Here is a 19462-nt window from a genome sequence, read left to right on the forward strand (position 1 = left end):
AGCAGATAGTGCAAAATGGAAGGAAACCACACAAAAGGTGGTCATTTCCAACACTCTCTAAGTTATTTTTTGAATGAAGCAGGCTGCAAATATAACTGCTTGAGGACTGGATTGGAACCACTTTGGGCACTGAGTTAGGAACCTGCTTAAGACATGAAAGGATCTTCTGTTTTAGACCACGATATACTCAGATACAATTACTTACCTTGAAAGATAAAGTCCTGATGAGCAAAAGTCAATAAAGATGTTACCGTGTAGGAGGTATGCAGGCTTTTTGCCTGTTTCTTTACTGAAACAAACATAATTCAGTAACATGTTAAAGGTATTAATCACCCAGCAGCTCAATATTGCTTTCCAGGCAGTGAGCTGGTCTTGACATTGTTTAAATTACAAACTGACATCAAATAAAGCAAAGATGAGTGTGAAGCATAGAGTGAATCTGCCTATATAGGCCTAGTGGCCCTCATTCACCCGAGTACCGAGTTAAATGTAGCCTAAAGGGGTGGAATGCTGCAAAGAGTGGCACCAGAAAGTTAGAAAGGGAACAGACAAGAGGGCACGACTGGCAGCAGAAAGATATCAGAGGCACCACAAACTCGATGTTTAAAACACTTGGGATGTGGGTAGAGGTACACAGGCTTGGAGATGGACGTCATTCTATGGGCTCTGGTTATAAATATGGCATTTCAAGGTGGCTATTCAGTATTAGAAGTCACAACTGTATAGTGGAACTAGAAGGAAGGCGTTTTGCCTGTTTCTTTACTGAAACAAACATAATTCAGTAACATGTTAAAGGTATTAATCACCCAGCAGCCCAATATTGCTTTCCAGGCAGTCAGCTGGTCTTGACATTGTTTAAATTACAAACTGACATCAAATAAAGCAAAGATGAGTGTGAAGCATAGAGTGAATCTGCCTATATAGGCCTAGTGGCCCTCATTCACCCGAGTACCGAGTTAAATGTAGCCTAAAGGGGTGGAATGCTGCAAAGAGTGGCACCAGAAAGTTAGAAAGGGAACAGACAAGAGGGCACGACTGGCAGCAGAAAGATATCAGAAGCGCCACAAACTCGATGTTTAGAACACATGGGATGTGGGTAGAGGCACACAGGCTTGGAGATGGACGTCATTCTCTGGTCTCTGGTTATAAATATGGCATTTCAAGGTGGCTATTCAGTATTAGAAGTCACAACTCTATAGGGGAACCAGAAGGAACCCCACGAGCATGTGGAGTTCTCTATAGACATTGCTGGTGAAGTACAGCTTACCGAAGAAGCCAGAGGGGGTTCTCACCCTTCCCTGTGAACACAATGTATAATCACATGACCATGATCTAATCCAAGGCTTGCTGATACTTAGGTTCTAGTTGTACAGGACTGAGACACAGGTAGACAGTAGAGCAATGACCCATCCAGCCTAAAATTCAATCAGTGGAGCTTGGCACAAAACCAAAGGTGCTATTTTTAAAAAACCTGCTGTAGTCTGCCACACACGAAGCGAGAGGAAGCTGATGTCAGCAAGCAAGACAGGAGTCTCTTCATGATATTTCACGAGGTCCACAAAGGTATCTTGCATCATGACAAGAGGCAGACAACAGAGTACTGAGGAAGCCGGCACGGAGATTAACAAGGAGAACCTCAAATTTAAAAGTGATGGGGCAGATATACATATCAAGGGGAAAAGTAAAACAATTGAGGGACCAATAGAACTAAGTGAAAACATACTCAGAATTTTAAATCGTGATGAGGGTTCAATGCTACAAGCTGAAGGTAAATTGAAGAGGTCAGAAAAAAGATAGAAGCATTCCATGTTGCATGAGGAAAGGCTTTAGAGGGTCAGGGTAAATTAAAGATTTTTCTCGGCAACCCTACTGAAAGAGATGGCTAACCCTACTGCATAAGAGTAAACTTTAAGGAAGCAATCCATACAAAAACAGAAAAAATTAGACCAGGTGGTCTTTGCTCTTTCACATTTATCCTTGGACCCTCTGCAAAAGAAATAAGGAATTATACAATTTAATTAAAACACTTCTATGCATTAAGATTTAGGCTTCTTTTATAATCTCGCCCAAATAAATGCAGTAAAATAGTTTGTAGAAAAGTTATTACAATGAGATCTAGGAGTGTCGTCCACCAGTACTAAGTACTGCATTAGAGCACCTTGTATTTTGAAATAGCTAGGAATTTTGGGATGATTATAGTTTTGTTTGGTAAAGCATTTGTGTGATGAGGACACAGCAACCAGATCAGCTTTTATCTTGCTTCCATCTGTATCAAGAGCGGTATCATGATGGTGAAAAGAATAACAGTTCATTGCACACAAGGCGACCGTTTATGTTACCTCCCCTTCCCTAGCAGGACAAAAGAAACTGGAAAGGATTAAGGTAGAATGCAAAGCTTCGCTTGTATTTTTTTGCTATTGCAAACCATGTGAAAGTTTTATTTTCAGCATACCTGCCTAAAATCAGAAATAAACTCATTGATTAAAAAAAGCATCTGTTGGGGCAGTGGATACTCCACTGCTAATTACCTGCAACCATCCGTCTTGCAGAAACAACAGGTATGAAACCTACTATTGCTATGGGATGCTGAAGAGATATTCAGATGTTACAACACCTGGAGAGAACGGCCTTTGCCAATTTTGGAGCAGAACAATAATGGTCTCAAGTTGCATACTACACGTTAATTCCAACCAAGACAAAGCTTACTACATTTGACAGGGTGGCCATTAATATGCATCATGCTTTCTGCGGATAGTGTCGAAAAACTGACTACTAAAAACAAGACCTTACAGACCTTCTTTTAGATAATATGCCGATTCTTGCGTTAGTACTTGTGCAACTTTTTTCCAACTAACCCACTTCAGCCAGTCTTATGACGTTTTCCTTCACTGCTGGGTCTTGTTAGTCAAGGTTGAAATTGCTTTCCACGGGGACTGCTGCAACAGTCTTTATGTGATGCTTCTCCACAGTCCAGACTACCTCCCACAACAATTGTTGCAGGCGCAGAACACTTTAAACAAACTTAAAATTGAGGCTACTTGCGAGGACAGTGAAAACAGCCACGGACAATGTTGCAATGGTAACCAGTGACATATGGCATTTATTTCCAGTCTCTATTCTTGTTTCACTCTGCATTTCACTAAATAAACCACATTTGTACCCATAAAAGTTGTGCTTGTTCAGCCTCTGCAAACTGAATAGGAGCCAGAAGTAGGCTGCTACGATTCCTGCCCATGCTAGGACTAAGAGGCAGAAGAAATTCTTCTCTTTAAGCTGCTAAAGAATTTAATCACCAGCAAGCATGTTAGATCAGCTACAGTTCTGAAGAAAATTATAGACATGTCTCAAAATCATTGTGCATAAGTCATAATTAATACTTTATTAGTCACTAGCAGCCCGCCCCGGCGTTGCCCGGGGGCAGAAGGGGGCTGGGGGCTGCATTTTGAGCATTTGCTTAGTCCCGTCCCGGCCGGGCTCCCCGCCCCCGCCCGCCCCGACATTGCGTACAGACTATTAGAGAGCAGAAGGTGCGCAGTGTGTAAGTCTTCGATGCAGCATCCTAGCTAGCCCTTACCAAGCTGCCTCGACAGGCACGATCCGCACCTGTGGGGCGCTTGTGTTAAATTCAGACTTCGGATATGGAGATTTGAGTGCCTTTATAAAACAATGTTAAAAACACTCACGAACTCCAAGAAGAACATGATTCGAAAGGTATTTACATACGAATACATCTACTTAAGCATATGTTTCTCAATACATGACCCTATGGTGGTTCACGCATGCGATAAATAACAGCTTTCTTCAAATGCCACTTGTAGGTCAAAATGAGGCCTGGGAGATGAACCCTGCTCCTGCCCGCCCGCCCGCCCGCCCGCCTGCCTCCCGCCTCTGCCTTACCTCCGCTCCGGACTTAGCCCCCCCTCGCAGGCCCCCGCCCGCACCGACATTGCCCGGACCGGCTCCCGCCTTAACTAAGGCGCCGCGCCACTCCTCGCCGCACGCCACTCCTCGCCGCACATCACCTCTCGTCACCGCTCCTCCCCGCCTGTCGTCATCATGCAGGTGTAGGTCGCGGTTAGCGCTACGTCGCGGCAGGCGCTTGTTTTAGGGGACTACTTTGTTTTTAAACTTTAATTTTTTAATTTACGTTTTTATGCAGCCTATGTCCATCTACACACCCTGAGGATTACAACAATGTATTGGGTGTGTGGATTGGCGCTGTGGTTCCCGAGTTTACCTTGCCAAAAGGTGTCTGTTCTCTCTTTATAATAGTAGTATAGATAAGGCAGGCGCGTAATGACCACTGGTTGTTAACATGAGCTTAGTTGACAGACCAAATAGGAGAGCATTACAAAATGATTATTACAAAAAAGGAGTCTTTTTCATTCCAAAAAACAACTATTGTCTTAAATGTGCACTGCCATTCTACCTGTAAATAGTAGTTGGTGAGCCAAAGACATTTATACCCAGTAACAGCAAAAGGCAAAAAGCAGAACCCACTTGACTGGTAAAACTGACTTTTGCCAACCCATGTTCACCCCCTTGCACCAACTCACCTTGAACTACATGAGATCTTCAAAAGTACCACAAACACAGGGGGCGCTAATTCACTCCAGGCTTAGGTCTGAGTTACATCTGAATACCTGGGCCTGAATGACCTGTCTACAAAACATTGCACAACCAAGGCCCCCCAGTCCTCAGCAATTTTATCACCCCTTACAAAACCACTAGATCCCTCCGTTCTAACACAGAAAACCTCATCAATACCCCAAGATTCAGGAAAGTCCGATCAGGAGGAAGACGCTTTTCGGTCCAACCTGCTCGCCTTTGGAATTCACTCCCTCGCGACCTGCGTCTTGAACCACAATATCTGCGTTTCAGGAAGCAGCTAAAGACGCACCTCTTCCCCTAGTTTCTGCTCAGCCCCCCCTTCCTCCTGAATCCTCATCCCCCCTCTCCTTCTGCTCTCTGCTCCTGGTCCACAGGTCCGTAGAATTAGGGTTTTTAGCACTGGGATACCTCCGGGTGACTACGCGCTTTATAAAATAAAATAATAATAATAATAATAATAATAATAATAATAATAATAATTGACAAACCATTTTTAGGTCTCGCCTAGACGAAAGCAAAAGCGAAGCTTTTGCTGTCTAGGGCGAGACATCTTATGTAATCACTTTTGAGGGAATGTGGACAGCAGACTGTCACGAGCTTCTCCTGCCGGAGATTTGACCTCGGGAGCGCGCACGTCGCCGTGCCTCATATTCCCATGGCCAAAGAAAGCCTCACTCACGCATGCGCACATACACAGGCATACACACACTGCATACACACACGCACCCCCCCTTAAACAGACACACGCGCACACAGACAGACAGACGCGCACACAGACACACTCAAACAGACACACGCGCGTACACCCCACCCCCACTCACCCCTCCTCTCCCTCAACACACTCACCGGTTCTGGCGGTGCTCGACGGCGGTTCTGCCTCTCGGGCGGCGGTAGCGCTTTGCGGGGCTCTCTCACCACATGAGAGCCCCGCCTTCCCCATGCGCCCGGCCGCTCTTCACCCGGTCCCCCATCTCGGGACCGGGACTCAATCAGGAGCCTTCGTGGCTCCTCGGGCAGTAGTTTCTCTCTCGCCGCGATGGGGCGGGACTTCCGGTTGGGGCCGCGATGGGATTGGCCGGCTGCCCAACCGCTTCCGGGTCGTCGCAGGCAGCGCTGCGGCCCGGCGGGAACTTGAACAAACTCCTGGGCTGCGGTGGTGAATTAAAGGCACACGAGGGATGGGCTCCCTCCCTAATGTAAATATGCCGCGAGGGAGGCACTCGCTCATTTTTTTGTTGCTTTTGCGATTGCTTGTTTAAATTACTATCAGAAACAGATTTTTTACTCAGTTCGTTGTTCTTATCCAAGTAAGTGTATTTTATTAAAAACAACAAACTGCTAAAGTTTTTTTTAAATAAGACATCCTGTAGTCATATAGACTCAATTGGTTCCGCCACGTTTCCGATGTTAGTGCGTTCGAGCCATTAGCATAGTGTGCAAGTTATTTAACCCAACCAAGATGCTATTTTTGCGCCTTGAAGGAAATGGGTGTTATTGTTACTGAAAACTAAAATTAACATGCAGTTCATCAATATGAAGTTTCTTACAGTTCAGGTGGACAATTAAGTGCAAGTCAATTTGTGCTTTTCAGTAACAATACATATTTTCCTCACAGCACGATACACCGTCCTTCCCAAGCCCGCCAGTCTCTCGGGGACGTACGTGTGAACCAACTGCTGCTACCCAGCCCTATCAGCTTGTAAATTTACCCTCCACTTTCAGAGCCTCGGCTTTACTGGTCTTACAGAGGCGTGCGTGAAATGTGAGTGGCCCTGCCCCAGGCCTGCCAGTGTCTCATAGGCTGCTCTGTCAGACGGCCGCAGCCCCCTAAGCCTGCAGTCTAATTGCCCCCTCGGCCTAACCTGTGGCGTATGTTGTACTTGTTCATGCTTGTGTTGATTTCCACCAGGATTTCTTCTACTCATCAACAAAAGACTGAAGGACCCTTCCCTCACAGCTGATGGTAAATCTTCGACTTGGAGATGTCAGTTTCTTTCTAAAGCATTGTCTTGCTCATTAGGAACCGCAGGTGTGCGGGTCTATTTTATTATGTAGTGCTTCAAGGAAACGACTTTACAGTGTCACTAGCACGTGGGTGATGAAAAGGGGAAGCTGTGTATCGAAGCCAGTGAACACAGCCTGGAGAAAATGGTATATTAGAAGTGTGCTAAGGGTTAATAAAATCAGGTGAATGTTTCACGTTTGTATCAATTTTATGTGCTAGATCTTGTGCTTTTTTTAAAACTTTGATTAAAAAGCAGCGCTAAGCGCTGTTCTGCTATTTAGCTGTTGCTGCAGCACTGCTTTGCACTTCATGAAATATTGCCTTTTGCACTGTTAGACTTTGCTGTATTTGTAAGTCATTAGGATTTGCATGTTCTCTTTTATTGATGTAGCGCCTAAGTTCTTTCATCAGATGGAGGGGGAGGAGGCGTAAGCACAGGGAAGGAAGAGGTCAAATAGAAAGCACACGCCCTGCCAGGCTTCTAAGGTAGAATACCGATGCTCTCCTCTCACATAGGAACTCCTTCTATCTTTTTATTTGCAAACTTTCTAGAACCTTGATTTTTTAAGTGTTACAGGAGCGTGGCAGTGAAGCGAATTTAGCCTTTCTGGTTTTTGTGGGCTGACCCTGTCTAAAATGTTGTGCAGTGTGAGAGAGACAGCAGTGTGAGTGTTCTAGGGAGAGCATGGTGTGTGGGAGAGCATGGTGTGTGAGAAACAGCAGTGTGTGAGAGACAGCAGTGTGAGAGACCTTTTATTTATGTTTTGGTTTTTGAAACCTAAATAAAACGTATTGTAATTTGCAATATCAATAGCTCAAACACGCGTAAATACGCGACCTATTGCTTTGCAAATGCAATAGGTCTTGCATTTGTGAGAGATTAAACTATTGGCATTGTAAATGACCATGCCATTTATCTGTTTTCAAAACCAACACATAAATAACATTTTTGTCATTTACAATGCCAATAGCTCTAACTTTTGCAAAGGCGAAACCGTTGCATTGTAAATGCTTGTTTATAATCGCATTTGCTTTACACCAGGCTTAGGTGGGACTTACGAATTCCAGTGGTAAGACAAAGATTCCCATAAACTGCTACATTTCTGTCTACATTTCTGTCTCATGTGACAAGAAAAACTAGAATGGATTGTAAAGGTATAAAAAGAAAATAAACGAACTGCACAGTAGGTTGGAAACACAAAAGAAAACATTTAAGTTAAAAAGAAACTACTACCAGGCTGTTGCATATAGTAAAACAGGACCACTAATGCAGACATATTAGACTTCTCACTCACCTTCCTCGTTATGGAAAGAAGAGTGGCATCCATGAAAATCCGAAACCCTACGTGTTCTCCGTAGGTCCTTAAATACACCTATAAATTAAAGAAAATATAAGTTCTGATGCCTCTTTTATAGTAAAAGATTAAAGGAGTGAAAGTTTACAACCACCTCAAATTGTATTACATATAAAAGTACTTGAATTACACACGCAGAAGCATAATAAAGGCATACCATTATGCTTTGAACATATAGCTGAAGTGAGGACTTTTTTTTACTGAGTTTCTATTAATTTGTTTCAGATCTGTATTTTCTTAAAGTCACACTTGAGTAAATATGCAAAACTGTACATGCAGAGCAATCCGAGAACACTGTTAGTTTAGTTAGGAGAACAGAGCTGATCGAGTATTAAAGATTTATTTTAATGAGCTCTGGCCGCTTGGAGTAATGACACTATTTTCATACCGAGCACCGTTGTTGAGAACCAACATGCCAATCTCACAATTATACGGCAATTTGCAACCAGTGTGATAATTTGAAAACCAACCTATGTACCAATAGTTCGGTTCGCAAAATACTAAATCATAGTAGGTCACAATTCAACCTACCTCATGAATACGAATGAGATATGTCACAAATTGCGATACACTGTGATTCACTGCCATCACAGGGATAGTAGCATGGTTGGGAGCCAACAGACCACCACATCTGTCATTGCTTTTTAATAAAGCTATTTTTCTTTCTTTTAATTGAAGCCCGTGTTCTTTAAATGAACACAGGGTGTATTAAAAAAATTAAATACATTAAATTCAACTAACATTGGAGACTAAGCAATGGTCCATGGTACCGCTGCCTACTCTTAAAATATATTTTTGCCAACATTCACAAAGGGGAAAGGGTGCCTTGGAGACCTCCTTCCTGTTTGCAAATGGGTTACCACTACTTTCTGTAGTTGGCATAAGATTACTGTTTTGCAACTGGAAGTCGGAGGCACAACATTAATACTCCCCATTCGAATCGCTATTTGGAAGAGGCAGCCTTCCAAATACTAACTCGGTATGTAGTTCAAACCCAAAGTGCTATTTATATAATCTGTAACTGAATCTCAATTTGGGTTTGGTACATACAAAAAGGGCAATTTGTTGCTGCAAATAGTCTGATTTTGTGAATCAGACCTTTTGCGACCACAAAAAAGCCTTAGTACTTCAGATCCCAAGTCCATATCAGTCCAACAAGTCCACATCAGCTTTCACTATTTTAATTAGTGGATCACTGAAAACTCATTCTGATTGCATTACTTTCAAAAGCAGACCGAGTGTATTAGCCATGATCCAAGACTTAGTAAACTTGAATAAGAAAGGTATTTGAAACCAAAGAGGACAAAGAAGAACCAAGAGCCTGGTGATGTTTGGGCACCTCTCCGGAAACACCTGTAAGAGCCTAGTTGCACATAGTATATGCTAGTTGAAGTCCGAAAAAATAGCTTTGAACACCTACCCACTTACATATTTACAGGGGTGTCACTTCGGAGACAATCTACTATTTGTTTTTTGGCCAAGACCGGGCTTTTTTTCATGGCCCCCTTCCTTTTCTTTTTCCCTTTTTCTCTTATCATTTCTGGTACCACTATTCCTCTTGAATTTTTCTCTCTAAGCCTCTGACAAACAGCTAAATTTGTTCTTGCTAGATGAACATTTTGTAAAACATCAACAACATATGTGTAACAGTTTTTTCAGCCTTGAAAAAGTCAAGATTGACGAAACACGTGTTGCCTGGGTTCTTTCTGGAGGCTGTGTTTTTCCAAAATGAACCAACTTCAAATGAAAACATGGAAACTGATTCATTTCCTAACTTATCCATACCATTGTGGCGAAAGGGCAAAAATTGTTTTTCATTTATGGATCAGGATGACTTGAGATTCTGGACTATACTTATGTTTTAAGAATTACATTTATAAGAATGATATAATGTACTTTTATTTGTGAACGATTATCCATTACTTTTTTGGATGTGGTGACTTCTTTTTGGAGAGGGCTCTTTTTACGCATAAAGGGGGTCATTAGGACTAAGTCCGCCCGCCATCCTATTGGGACTAGGGACCGCCCGTCATAAGGGCGGGGGTCTCGTGGGTGGAATTAGGATGCGGCCGCCACAGTGGCGGCCGCTTCCTGCATTTATAACATTGTGGAGGGCGGTGCACTCTGCACCGCCCGCCACAATGCCATAAATGCATGTATGCATTTGCATACACAATGCGGCAGGCACCGCACGGTGCCTACCGCATTGTATATGCAAAGGCAGGGGGGTACCACAGGTACCCCCTGTGTGCACCCCCCACCCCTCCTTCACTTTGGGGCCCACAGGGGGCCTCCAAAGTGAAGACCGCATCGCCGCGATGGAAAGGCAACTGCCCAGGCCCATCGTAATATGGCTGGCGGTGTCTAATAGACACCGCCACCATATTATTCCTTTTCCGCCCCGGCCGCAAGGCGACCGGGGCGGAAAAGCCTAATATGGCGCAGGGAAAACGAGCGTGGATGTCGGGCGGATTGCCCCCGCCTGGCTGGCGGTAGCCCCCGCCAGCCTGGCGGGGGCAATCCGCCCAACATCATAATGGGGCCCATAGTGTCTGGTCAGGTGGTGGGAGGTTAAGCGATTGCTGATGTATTCTGGTCCTTTTTGTGTAGGGCTTTGTATGCGTGGGTCAGCATCTTGAACTGGCATCTTCTCTGAAAGGGTAGCCAGTGAAGCTTCTTGAGGTAGGTGATGATGCAGGTTTGTCTGGGGAGGTCGAGAACGAGTCTGGCTGCTGAGTTTTGCAATGTCTGAAGTTTCTTCAGGAGAAGTGCGGTAATTCCTACGTAGAGTTTGTTGTCGTAGTCTAGTCTGCTTGTGATGGGGGCCTGCGTGACCGTGCTTCTGGTGTTGACTGGGAGACATCTGAAGATTGTGCATATCCTGTACCTCTTCTGGCTCTCTTTCCCACTAACCTCCGACAATGTTCCCTGCATGAAAACCAAAGATGGGCCCCACATGGCGTCTGTGAACCGAGATCCACCAAAGCTTCTAACAGGCCTGCAAAAACTTTGTTCCCAAAATAGGATTTGGGTATCTTTGCTGGAATGAGTTAATTCTTAAAACTGTCAATTCTCATTTTTTTATGAGTGGTAAACATTTTGTATATTTTCCAGCCACAATGAAATAATGCAATAACACATTTAGGCTGACAGGAACCCCATTTACCTCATTCAAATAGCCACAGCTGATTCAATGTTCATTCTTCAAAGACGTTGTGCACAAAGTGAGAAGGACGGAGGTGATGGCCAGATTTCCTGGCCTGCCGGGGGTGAGGATTTCTGCTATCAATTGTCTCCCAGATTCTGCTTCACTTCGCTGAAAAATATGTTTTAGGAGTGATACCTTAAGGTGTTCCTTTGCAGCCAGCGGAAATAGTTTTTTTGCAAATTGGTGAGTAGGGTTTGGTTGTTGGAATTTACTATGATGGAATTTAAATGCAAAGGCCTTTGTGGCATCTAACCAGAAGAAAGGCACTTGCCCTGGATAATACCACATTACACTATTAGGAAATTAGGATGAGAATATTTAAGGGACCATAATTTTTGGTTATCTACCAGTGAGAAACTAGTTAGCATACTTCAGAAACTAACCCACAACCATTTTTTTTCTTCAGAACAAGGACCTAATTTAAAAACTGCAAGATGGTTTCTGGAGCAGACACCACATGAAAATTAGGCCCTTTGTTTTCCTGCTGGATGTCACAGCGTTTGAAAGCTGAGAAGATCTTGTACAAACAAGATGCACACTAGCTGGATAGTTAATTGTTAATTGGTGTGCTACTGAGATACTGTGTGGATCACGTGACCTCAGAAATCAAAAATTAACCAACAGGTACAATAACGTAAATATTCAACCCAGTGCAAGTATTTTTCGAAAAAATAAAGTACTTTTTAATCTTACAGCAGTGCAAAATACTTCAAAATTTGATAAAGTGTAAAGAGTAAGTAATAAGTAAGTAATATTTTATTATATGCTTAGTTAATAAAAACCTTTGTATAAAAATGCTTGTTAAGAAAAAGAACATATATTTAAATGGTTAAAACACACGTTATTATTAAATCATTATCTCATTCACATAAGATGCTGAGGCCGTCTATTCATAATCGTCTCTCAAGTCCTATCAGGTAAAGTCCTATTTAGCAATTCTGTATACCTATGAGCACAATCTCAGTTAGCAGTGTTCTTCCCTTGAGCATAATTTGTTTGAAATCAAGTTATTGTTGGTAAGAAGATTAAGCACTTATGGCCATCGGTTTAAAATACTTAAAATCAGATAATACTTTCCAGTTAAGATGCTCTTAAAATCTAAAAATCCTTAATTAAAGTTTTTGTTTTTTTTTTAAAGAAAAAACGCTATTAATGAGGTCACTCTGATCTTTAGAGATGCTCAAAAGTTTACAGATTGCTGTCCTTTAAAGTGATGTTATATTCCTTCTCCGCCGTCCTTAGTTTTATTCCGGCCACATCCAAGAAACGAACCAGACAGCAGGCCAGCCAAATTTTCACACCGCCGACGGGCTCCACAACGTCTTTTTCACTTTTGCCATGATTGGCACAATGGGAGTTCCCCGCATGATTTTCCTTTTTCACTTATATAAGAAACTCACACAGTTTAATTGCCCATGAGAAGCATTCTCGTCGTTCATAGCTCATTGTTTCAAGAAAACGTTATTGCTTTACTGCATATGGGATCTGAAGATTGAGCAACCAGACTTTCGGGTTAGCGTTCTAGTGGCATATGCGCTGGCTATTTTTTATAGAACTTCCGCGGCACTCTGAGCCGCGCCACAAGTAAGCCATTTTAATCACACTGTGACAATAACAGATGGCAATTTGGCAATAACAGATGGCAAATTGACATATGTGACAGAGAAATATTTGTATGTGGATCCGAAAAGGGATCCCTCAAAATCCAGTTAGGATCCATAGTGGGTGCACCAAAAATATAAAAGGAGGTAGTTGTCGGGAAACAAAATTGGTGTGCGGTGTCTTGCTCCTGAATCTCTCACTGCCTTCCATGGGTTGCTCGCCTGAACTCGTCTGTTTCAGATCGACTCACCAGTGGATATCGTAGATCAGCGTACTCGTTGAAGGTAAGGAGGTACGGGATGGGAACCTCCCACAAATGTACTTAAATTTTGGTAGAGGAGTCTTTCTAAATGACCAAGGGACTGATGGTTATAATTGTCTTTTGGCAGGTATCGGGTGGATTTGCCCGGTGTCTTGACCTTTTAAACATACCCGTTTCAGGTAATCTTGCACAGTACAGTGTTTTGCGAGCGAATGCTCACAGCGGCAATCGTTTAATTTTGCGTCTCACTGCAGGAATTGAAAGCAAGGTCGCTGATTGTTAAAAAACTCTAACATTTGCATACATGTATATGAAACTAATGGGATTTATTATCCCAATAGATTGGGGAGTTGCATTCTCTTGGGACAGAGATTAATATTTTGGAAAGACCTAGCCGGGTCAGAATTACAACCGGATATTAGGTGAGATGTTGCTGTGTGGCACACTAATCTGAATGGCTGTTGTAATTATAATCTTCGCGCATATACCAATGTAGAGTGATGGAGTCTATTTTACTGGCATTACAGGCATAGAACTGCACAACTTGAGTAGCCATACAAGTAGACTTCTTTGTTAGTTGAGCTTCCAGCATATTACTCTTAAACATAGGATGTACATGCATGGAACACGCACTCACTTAACAGAATGTTTCACCCGTAGGGAGTCACACTTCACCTCTCCCCCGTAGGCCACCGTATTGTCTGTCTTTACTCACACCTCCAACACCTAAGGAATGATACAACACCATGGTTTTTTAACTTGGCTCTACTGTCTATTCACCTTTCACCTTCCCCACATCCTGGATATCTTCCTGCTTGATTCTCACTTTCCTTTCCTTTTGAATGAAATTTCCCAATGCTATGGGAATACTATCACTGAGCACCCAGATATTGGGGTGCGACGTCTCTGGATCACACACTTTCACAGTGTGCACCAATTGTGATATGGTTTTTATAATACATTCATATGTTACGAATCCTGTTTCTGTCATTTCCAGCCCTGAAGACGTCTGGGGGTCACACCCTAAATGACGAAACACATGTTGGCTGGACTCAGTGGTGTTTCCAGAATAAAAAGGGAACAAAAGAACATTTGCATTGGGACTTTACTCCCTCCAAATCCAGTTAAGAACCATAGTGGGTGCACCAAAAATATCAAAGGAGGTAGTGGTCGGGGAACAAAATTGGTGTGCAGTGTCTTGCTCCTGAATCTCTCACTCCCTCCCATGAGGAACAGCGGTGGGGTGAAGACCCTGAGGCAGCGACAAACTCAGGAAGGAGATGAGTTTGTCAGAGTGCAAAGGAGAGATTCTTGAAAAAGCTTGGGAATCAGAAAGCTAAAGAACAGGGAAGGATTCAGGCTCACTTAGTAAGAAAAATTAAGTACAAGAATAAGAAGGAACGAGGCTAATCTAGTAGGATTGGAGTAGGGGATAATGCAGAAAAACAACGAGATAGACGGTAGGAGAGCATGAAACTATTGCCAAGTAGCTATTGGGCTATAGAAGCACAACTGTGAAGCACATATGCTTTTCAGTGGTCATCTTTCATATGTTAGAATCCAGATGTGACCTTCAACACAACTGTTGCATTGAATGGAAAGATGAAAGTGTTAAGTGTATGAGGTTAGTACTATTGAGGAATTTTATAAACCATCTTCCACAAACTAATAGGTTTTAAATGAGTTTGAAGCTGGCAGATAATTACATTTCAGCTACAGAAAGGGCCGCCTAATTTCAGTTGGAACAAAAAGGTCAGAAATACATCTGGCACTGCTGTGCCATTCAACATTGTATTTTAACTAAGAGAATTTTTCTCTGGGGTGAAGAGTGGAATTGGACATTGCTATTTCTTCTATTAAGGTTCAAACACATTTTAATAAAAGTTATAATTTGATCCAATAACGAAAGAGATCAGGAGTATGAACTTCAACCAAACATGCAGGTCCTAGAATAAGAGGGAGAAGGGGGCGGGCCAGGATTAGAGTTGAGTGGAAAAGTGAAGTCTGACCCATCTACAGAGGGAAAATCTGGAAAACGCTGCAGAGACCAGGCCACTCCAGCACTTGATATAAGACAGACTTGCGTGTATTAGTCTCAGAACAGCCAACCAGCAAGAACACCATCAGATTAAAGAATCCCCCAAGTATATTATTAGTTTACAGCATCTCACTTTAATCCAGTTTCTCATATATCTCCAAGGAGTTTCAGAAATTCCACAAAGATCCTCGAAGTATGCACCTCATTGAACACAGACATTCTGTTACCAACTGGCAGAACAGATGCCTCTTTACTACTCCTTCCGGTGGTCTTACATCCTGTCTACTTGCTCTGTTCAAAGGCACTAAGATTCCCACTGCTGCCCTCAACATTTTACCTCAGTGTCATCCTCCCCAAAGGTCACGAGAATTGTCAGTTTTTCTTTCCTTCATCAGAGGGCATCTTGCTGATATCAGTATTGCCTTCCTGATAAGGGAGAAATAAACCTTTATAATAGGCATGTTTCCAACACCATTGCTAAATTCAGTTTGTCCCCCACGGAGGATCACCCAGAAGTGTAACGGTGTTGAGTGAATGAGTGAAATACTTATAAAGTGCAACATTTGCTAAAAAGCATCTCGACGCAGGAAACTACAATCACCCGGTGAGTGGGAAGGGAAAAGGAAAAGAAACAATCTCGGAAGAACTGGTAGGCTTGAAGGGCTCTTCAAAACGCAGTATAGGTTTCACTCTTGATGAACACATTTTCCAGCCTGTCTCCCTAACCTTCCATGAAGCTAATGGAAGCAAGGAAAGGCAACTGGATTGTAAAAGATTTAAAAGTTTCTCTCAAGTCGTTGTATTGCTATTTTCTTATTCTCAATATTTCCTCTGTCAAATTGACCACATCCTCAGAATCATTCAGTTGTTTTTTGACGTTATCAAAATTTGTCCCATAGGTCATCATTCTCCGCTCCACTGTATCTGAATCCGTCACTAATTTTCCCAATGGAAACCATCAAAGGTTGTTCTCCGCTAACTAAGTCAGACAGGTCTTCCTCTTCTTTTGCAGCCCCCTCAATTATAGAGGTGATACGAATTGAAAGAATTATTAAGCTCATACAATGCCATTCACTAATTTAGGAACTGACCCAAGAGGCCCAGGTTGCCCCTCTCATTGTGTCTTCCCCATGCTGTACTATGTCTCTGATGTCACCTAAGGACTACCTCATTAATCAAAAGGGGTAAGGAGACCCAATTCACAAGGACTACTCCTTTTGGAGGACCCTGTATAAATAAAACGTGTAGGGTATAAGGGAGTCCTCACCCACAAGGGTTTGTGGCATGCTTCATCATTGGAACCTTCAACCAGAATGGTAGTACATCTGGTTGGGCACTACCATAATATTTGGGAACTCTTTGAAACTGTAAAGGATAAAGGAGATACAATTATCTAGGGTGTAACAAATAGAAACCTTTTAATAGTGGCCACCCTGATAAGGTTAAACCACAATGTACTCTAATGGTACTCGTGATAAACGCTCAAGGAGCACAATCTCTCTGCATCCTTAAACTTAGCCTTATATTGCCTCTGTGGGTCAATTAGCCGACACCAGGACCACAAATATCCCCAAACAATAGGATGGGAATCAAATGGTGGCTCCACGTCGTAAACAGTTAAAGACAAACACACTCATGCAGACTTTCGTATACTGGGTGACACATTGGTCGTCCTGAAATGGGGTATGCATTAGCCCCATAGGGTGACACTGTAGTAACACTTGCATCAAGAGTCCCAGACGGTGTCTAACACCTAACATGCCTACCGCTGCCCCTGCATTCAAATGTACTTCAAGAGGCCTCCTTAGCATTTTGCTTGGTCTGATTGGTAGGATGCTGGTGCGCTTCAGGTTCATCTAGCTGGATCTACAGGACAACTCAATTTTTGAAATAAACCTTGTTGCTTAAAACAATCTGCACAGAACTAAAAATTCCCTCTCGCAGTCCAGTGTTACTCTCACCACCGCCAGGCAGGATTAAGGCCCGATTATCTACTGCAGCTCACCAGCTAGAAGTAGCTCATGTCACTGTCTTGGGCACTGCCGTCTCTCCATATGGGTACTGCCATTTTGCACCCCAGTGAATAGGGAGGCAAGCAGGTATAAACATCACCCTCAGCACTAATCCAGGGGCTATAGTATCTCTGGAAGTAGGTGAGGCTCCAAACTCAATCTTGGGAGGGCATGGGTAGAAGAAACTGCTCACGGGGCTCAGTAGGGCATCCCCATTCCAGAAAATTCACAGTGATGAATCTATCCTATCATTTGATTGTCTCCTCTCTGTGAGGTAACTGTAATTGGCTGCCAGCTTTAACTTTTTCTTCAAAATGCGTCTCAACTTCAAGGTAACTCTGGAAGCTGAAAATGCCAAATAAATGGCCTCAAGTTTAACCTCCAATGGTAAGTTACCAAACGATTTGTGTGCCTCCGGATAACACAAGTGGCAAATATGGGGAGCATGGCTAAGCAAGATGGAAGGTTAGGTGTGTTACGATGAGGCTCCCTTCTCACCACCACTAATCCTGAAGAATCCTGGTTCCTTGTTTTCTAAAGCACAAAGGCAGAGTGTAACAGCCGGTGATGACAGTGGCATGGATCGCACCCAAAGAGGTCAAAGTGGCATGGGAGAAGTGGCCCCCAACCCGTTGAGGCCTGGTGAGCTATGTAGGAGTGTGGCATATGACGTCATTATACCTACCCAGAATATTGGCGTCAGGTTGGCAGCCCAGCTGGCCTAAGAAGCTACAGGCAAACCATCAGTGCGATCATGGAGATGCCTGGGGTGGCAGAGTGGGCTAAAGAACGGTGATGGATTAAACCCAGATCAGTTGACTGGGGGTGAGTGCTTGTATTGTCAACGCTCCGTCCATCATTTCCTTTGGTTTTTCTTTGTTCGCCATAAGTTGGCAGGGTATGCTCAGACGTGAGTCCCTTGCTCACTTTGCCACTGGATTAAAGCAAGCCGGCTTAAGAAGGCTGGAATGCCAGAAACCGGTCCTCGGTAGCTTGTTTCCGGTCCAGGGAAGGCATGGCTTGGAAGTTCGGGCTGGACTGTTCCCATGAGGCACAGGGTCAGACTGATTTGCATATGGCCATGTCTGAACTGGGGTGGCAGAGTGTGCTAAAGAACGGTGATGAATTAAACCCAGATCAGTTGACTGGGGGTGAGTGCTTGTATTGTCAACGCTCCGTCCATCATTTCCTTTGGTTTTTCTTTGTTCGCCATAAGTTGGCAGGGTATGCTCAGACGTGAGCCCCTTGCTCACTTTGCCACTGGATTCTAACAAGCCGGGCTGAAGAAGGCTGGAATGCCAGAAACCGGTCCTCTGTAGCTTGTTTCCGGTCCAGGGAAGGCATGGCTTGGCAGTTCGGGCTGGACTGTTCCCAATGAGGCACAGGGTCAGACTGATTTGAATATGGCCATGTCTGAAATGGGATGGCAGAGTGGGCTAAAGAACGGTGATGGATTAAACCCAGATCAGTTGACTGGGGGTGAGTGCTTGTATTGTCAATGCCCCGTCCATCATTTCCTTTGGTTTTTCGATGCCTGGTAAGTGGCAGGAGATGCCGTCACTAGATGCGCTGCTGACCGGACAAAGGAAGATGGTGGTAGACCTCGCCCGCAAAAATGACGATGAGTGAGGGGAGGATTGGAGGACCTACAGAGGCAGTCCGTAAATCCCGCCGGACCTCAGAGCAGAATAAAGTGAGGAGCAGTGGTGTGCTGGGGCCACAGTGGACACAAGGTTCCCGAAGGCCCCCTCACCTTATCTGGTTTGCAGGGCTACATGGGGAAGACACTGTTGTGGGGGCAAATCCCATGGATCAGCTTGGCCAGACTGGCTGATCTATGAGAACCTGCAGCAGAAAGGCTGCAGGCCTGCTGGTTACTGAAGTGGCCAAGGATAAACCAGGACACCATAACAGATGAAAGATTTAACAAGGCTGATGAAGACAGTACTGGCCCGTCAACACAGATAGCCTGGTAACTTCGACAGTGATGGATGTGATGTGGAACTTGAAGTTGAAGATGCACTCACAACATCTGCCTCGTGGAGCGTCAGGGTACTAAGATCGAAGAGCTGGGGTTTAATGATGTACAAATTTCAAGCAAATAAGACATACTGGGAAAGGATCATGTTCTAAGTGTAAGTTAATCATATGTTGTTGAGGTTGAAGTTTATATTGATCAGGTATGCGGGCTGTTATGGGTTTGTGCCTTCGGTAGCCCTCCTCTCAGACTGGGAAGACTAGGTTTCTCGGTGATGAGCTGAGGCCCACGAAGACATAGGACCATTCCATTACTTGTAATCTCTTCAAGTCTTGTTGGGATGTATATTCTAGTTCTCTAGTTGCTTGGGTTGGGAGGGTGTATTTAGTTT

The 19462-nt window shown here is 43.7% G+C and overlaps 1 protein-coding gene across 1 annotated transcript in view; it reads right to left on the minus strand.

The window, feature by feature from the left end:
* Window positions 1-205: 205 nt before the first annotated feature.
* LOC147663629 (protein O-glucosyltransferase 2-like) overlaps window positions 206-19462 on the minus strand; it is a gene marked incomplete at its 3' end in the record, with an annotated part of 137739 nt that continues 118482 nt past the window's right edge. Inside the window, exons 4-6 of the mRNA XM_086950320.1 lie at window positions 7912-7989; window positions 2453-2456; window positions 206-289 (exon numbers count right to left, since the gene is read on the minus strand). Of these exons, the coding sequence (XP_086806446.1) occupies window positions 206-289; window positions 2453-2456; window positions 7912-7989 (166 nt within the window). The remainder of the gene's footprint in view (window positions 290-2452; window positions 2457-7911; window positions 7990-19462) is intronic.

Source organism: Lissotriton vulgaris, unplaced genomic scaffold (assembly GCF_964263255.1).
Source record: "Lissotriton vulgaris unplaced genomic scaffold, aLisVul1.2 SCAFFOLD_1291, whole genome shotgun sequence".
In the NCBI taxonomy this organism is placed as follows: domain Eukaryota; kingdom Metazoa; phylum Chordata; class Amphibia; order Caudata; family Salamandridae; genus Lissotriton; species Lissotriton vulgaris.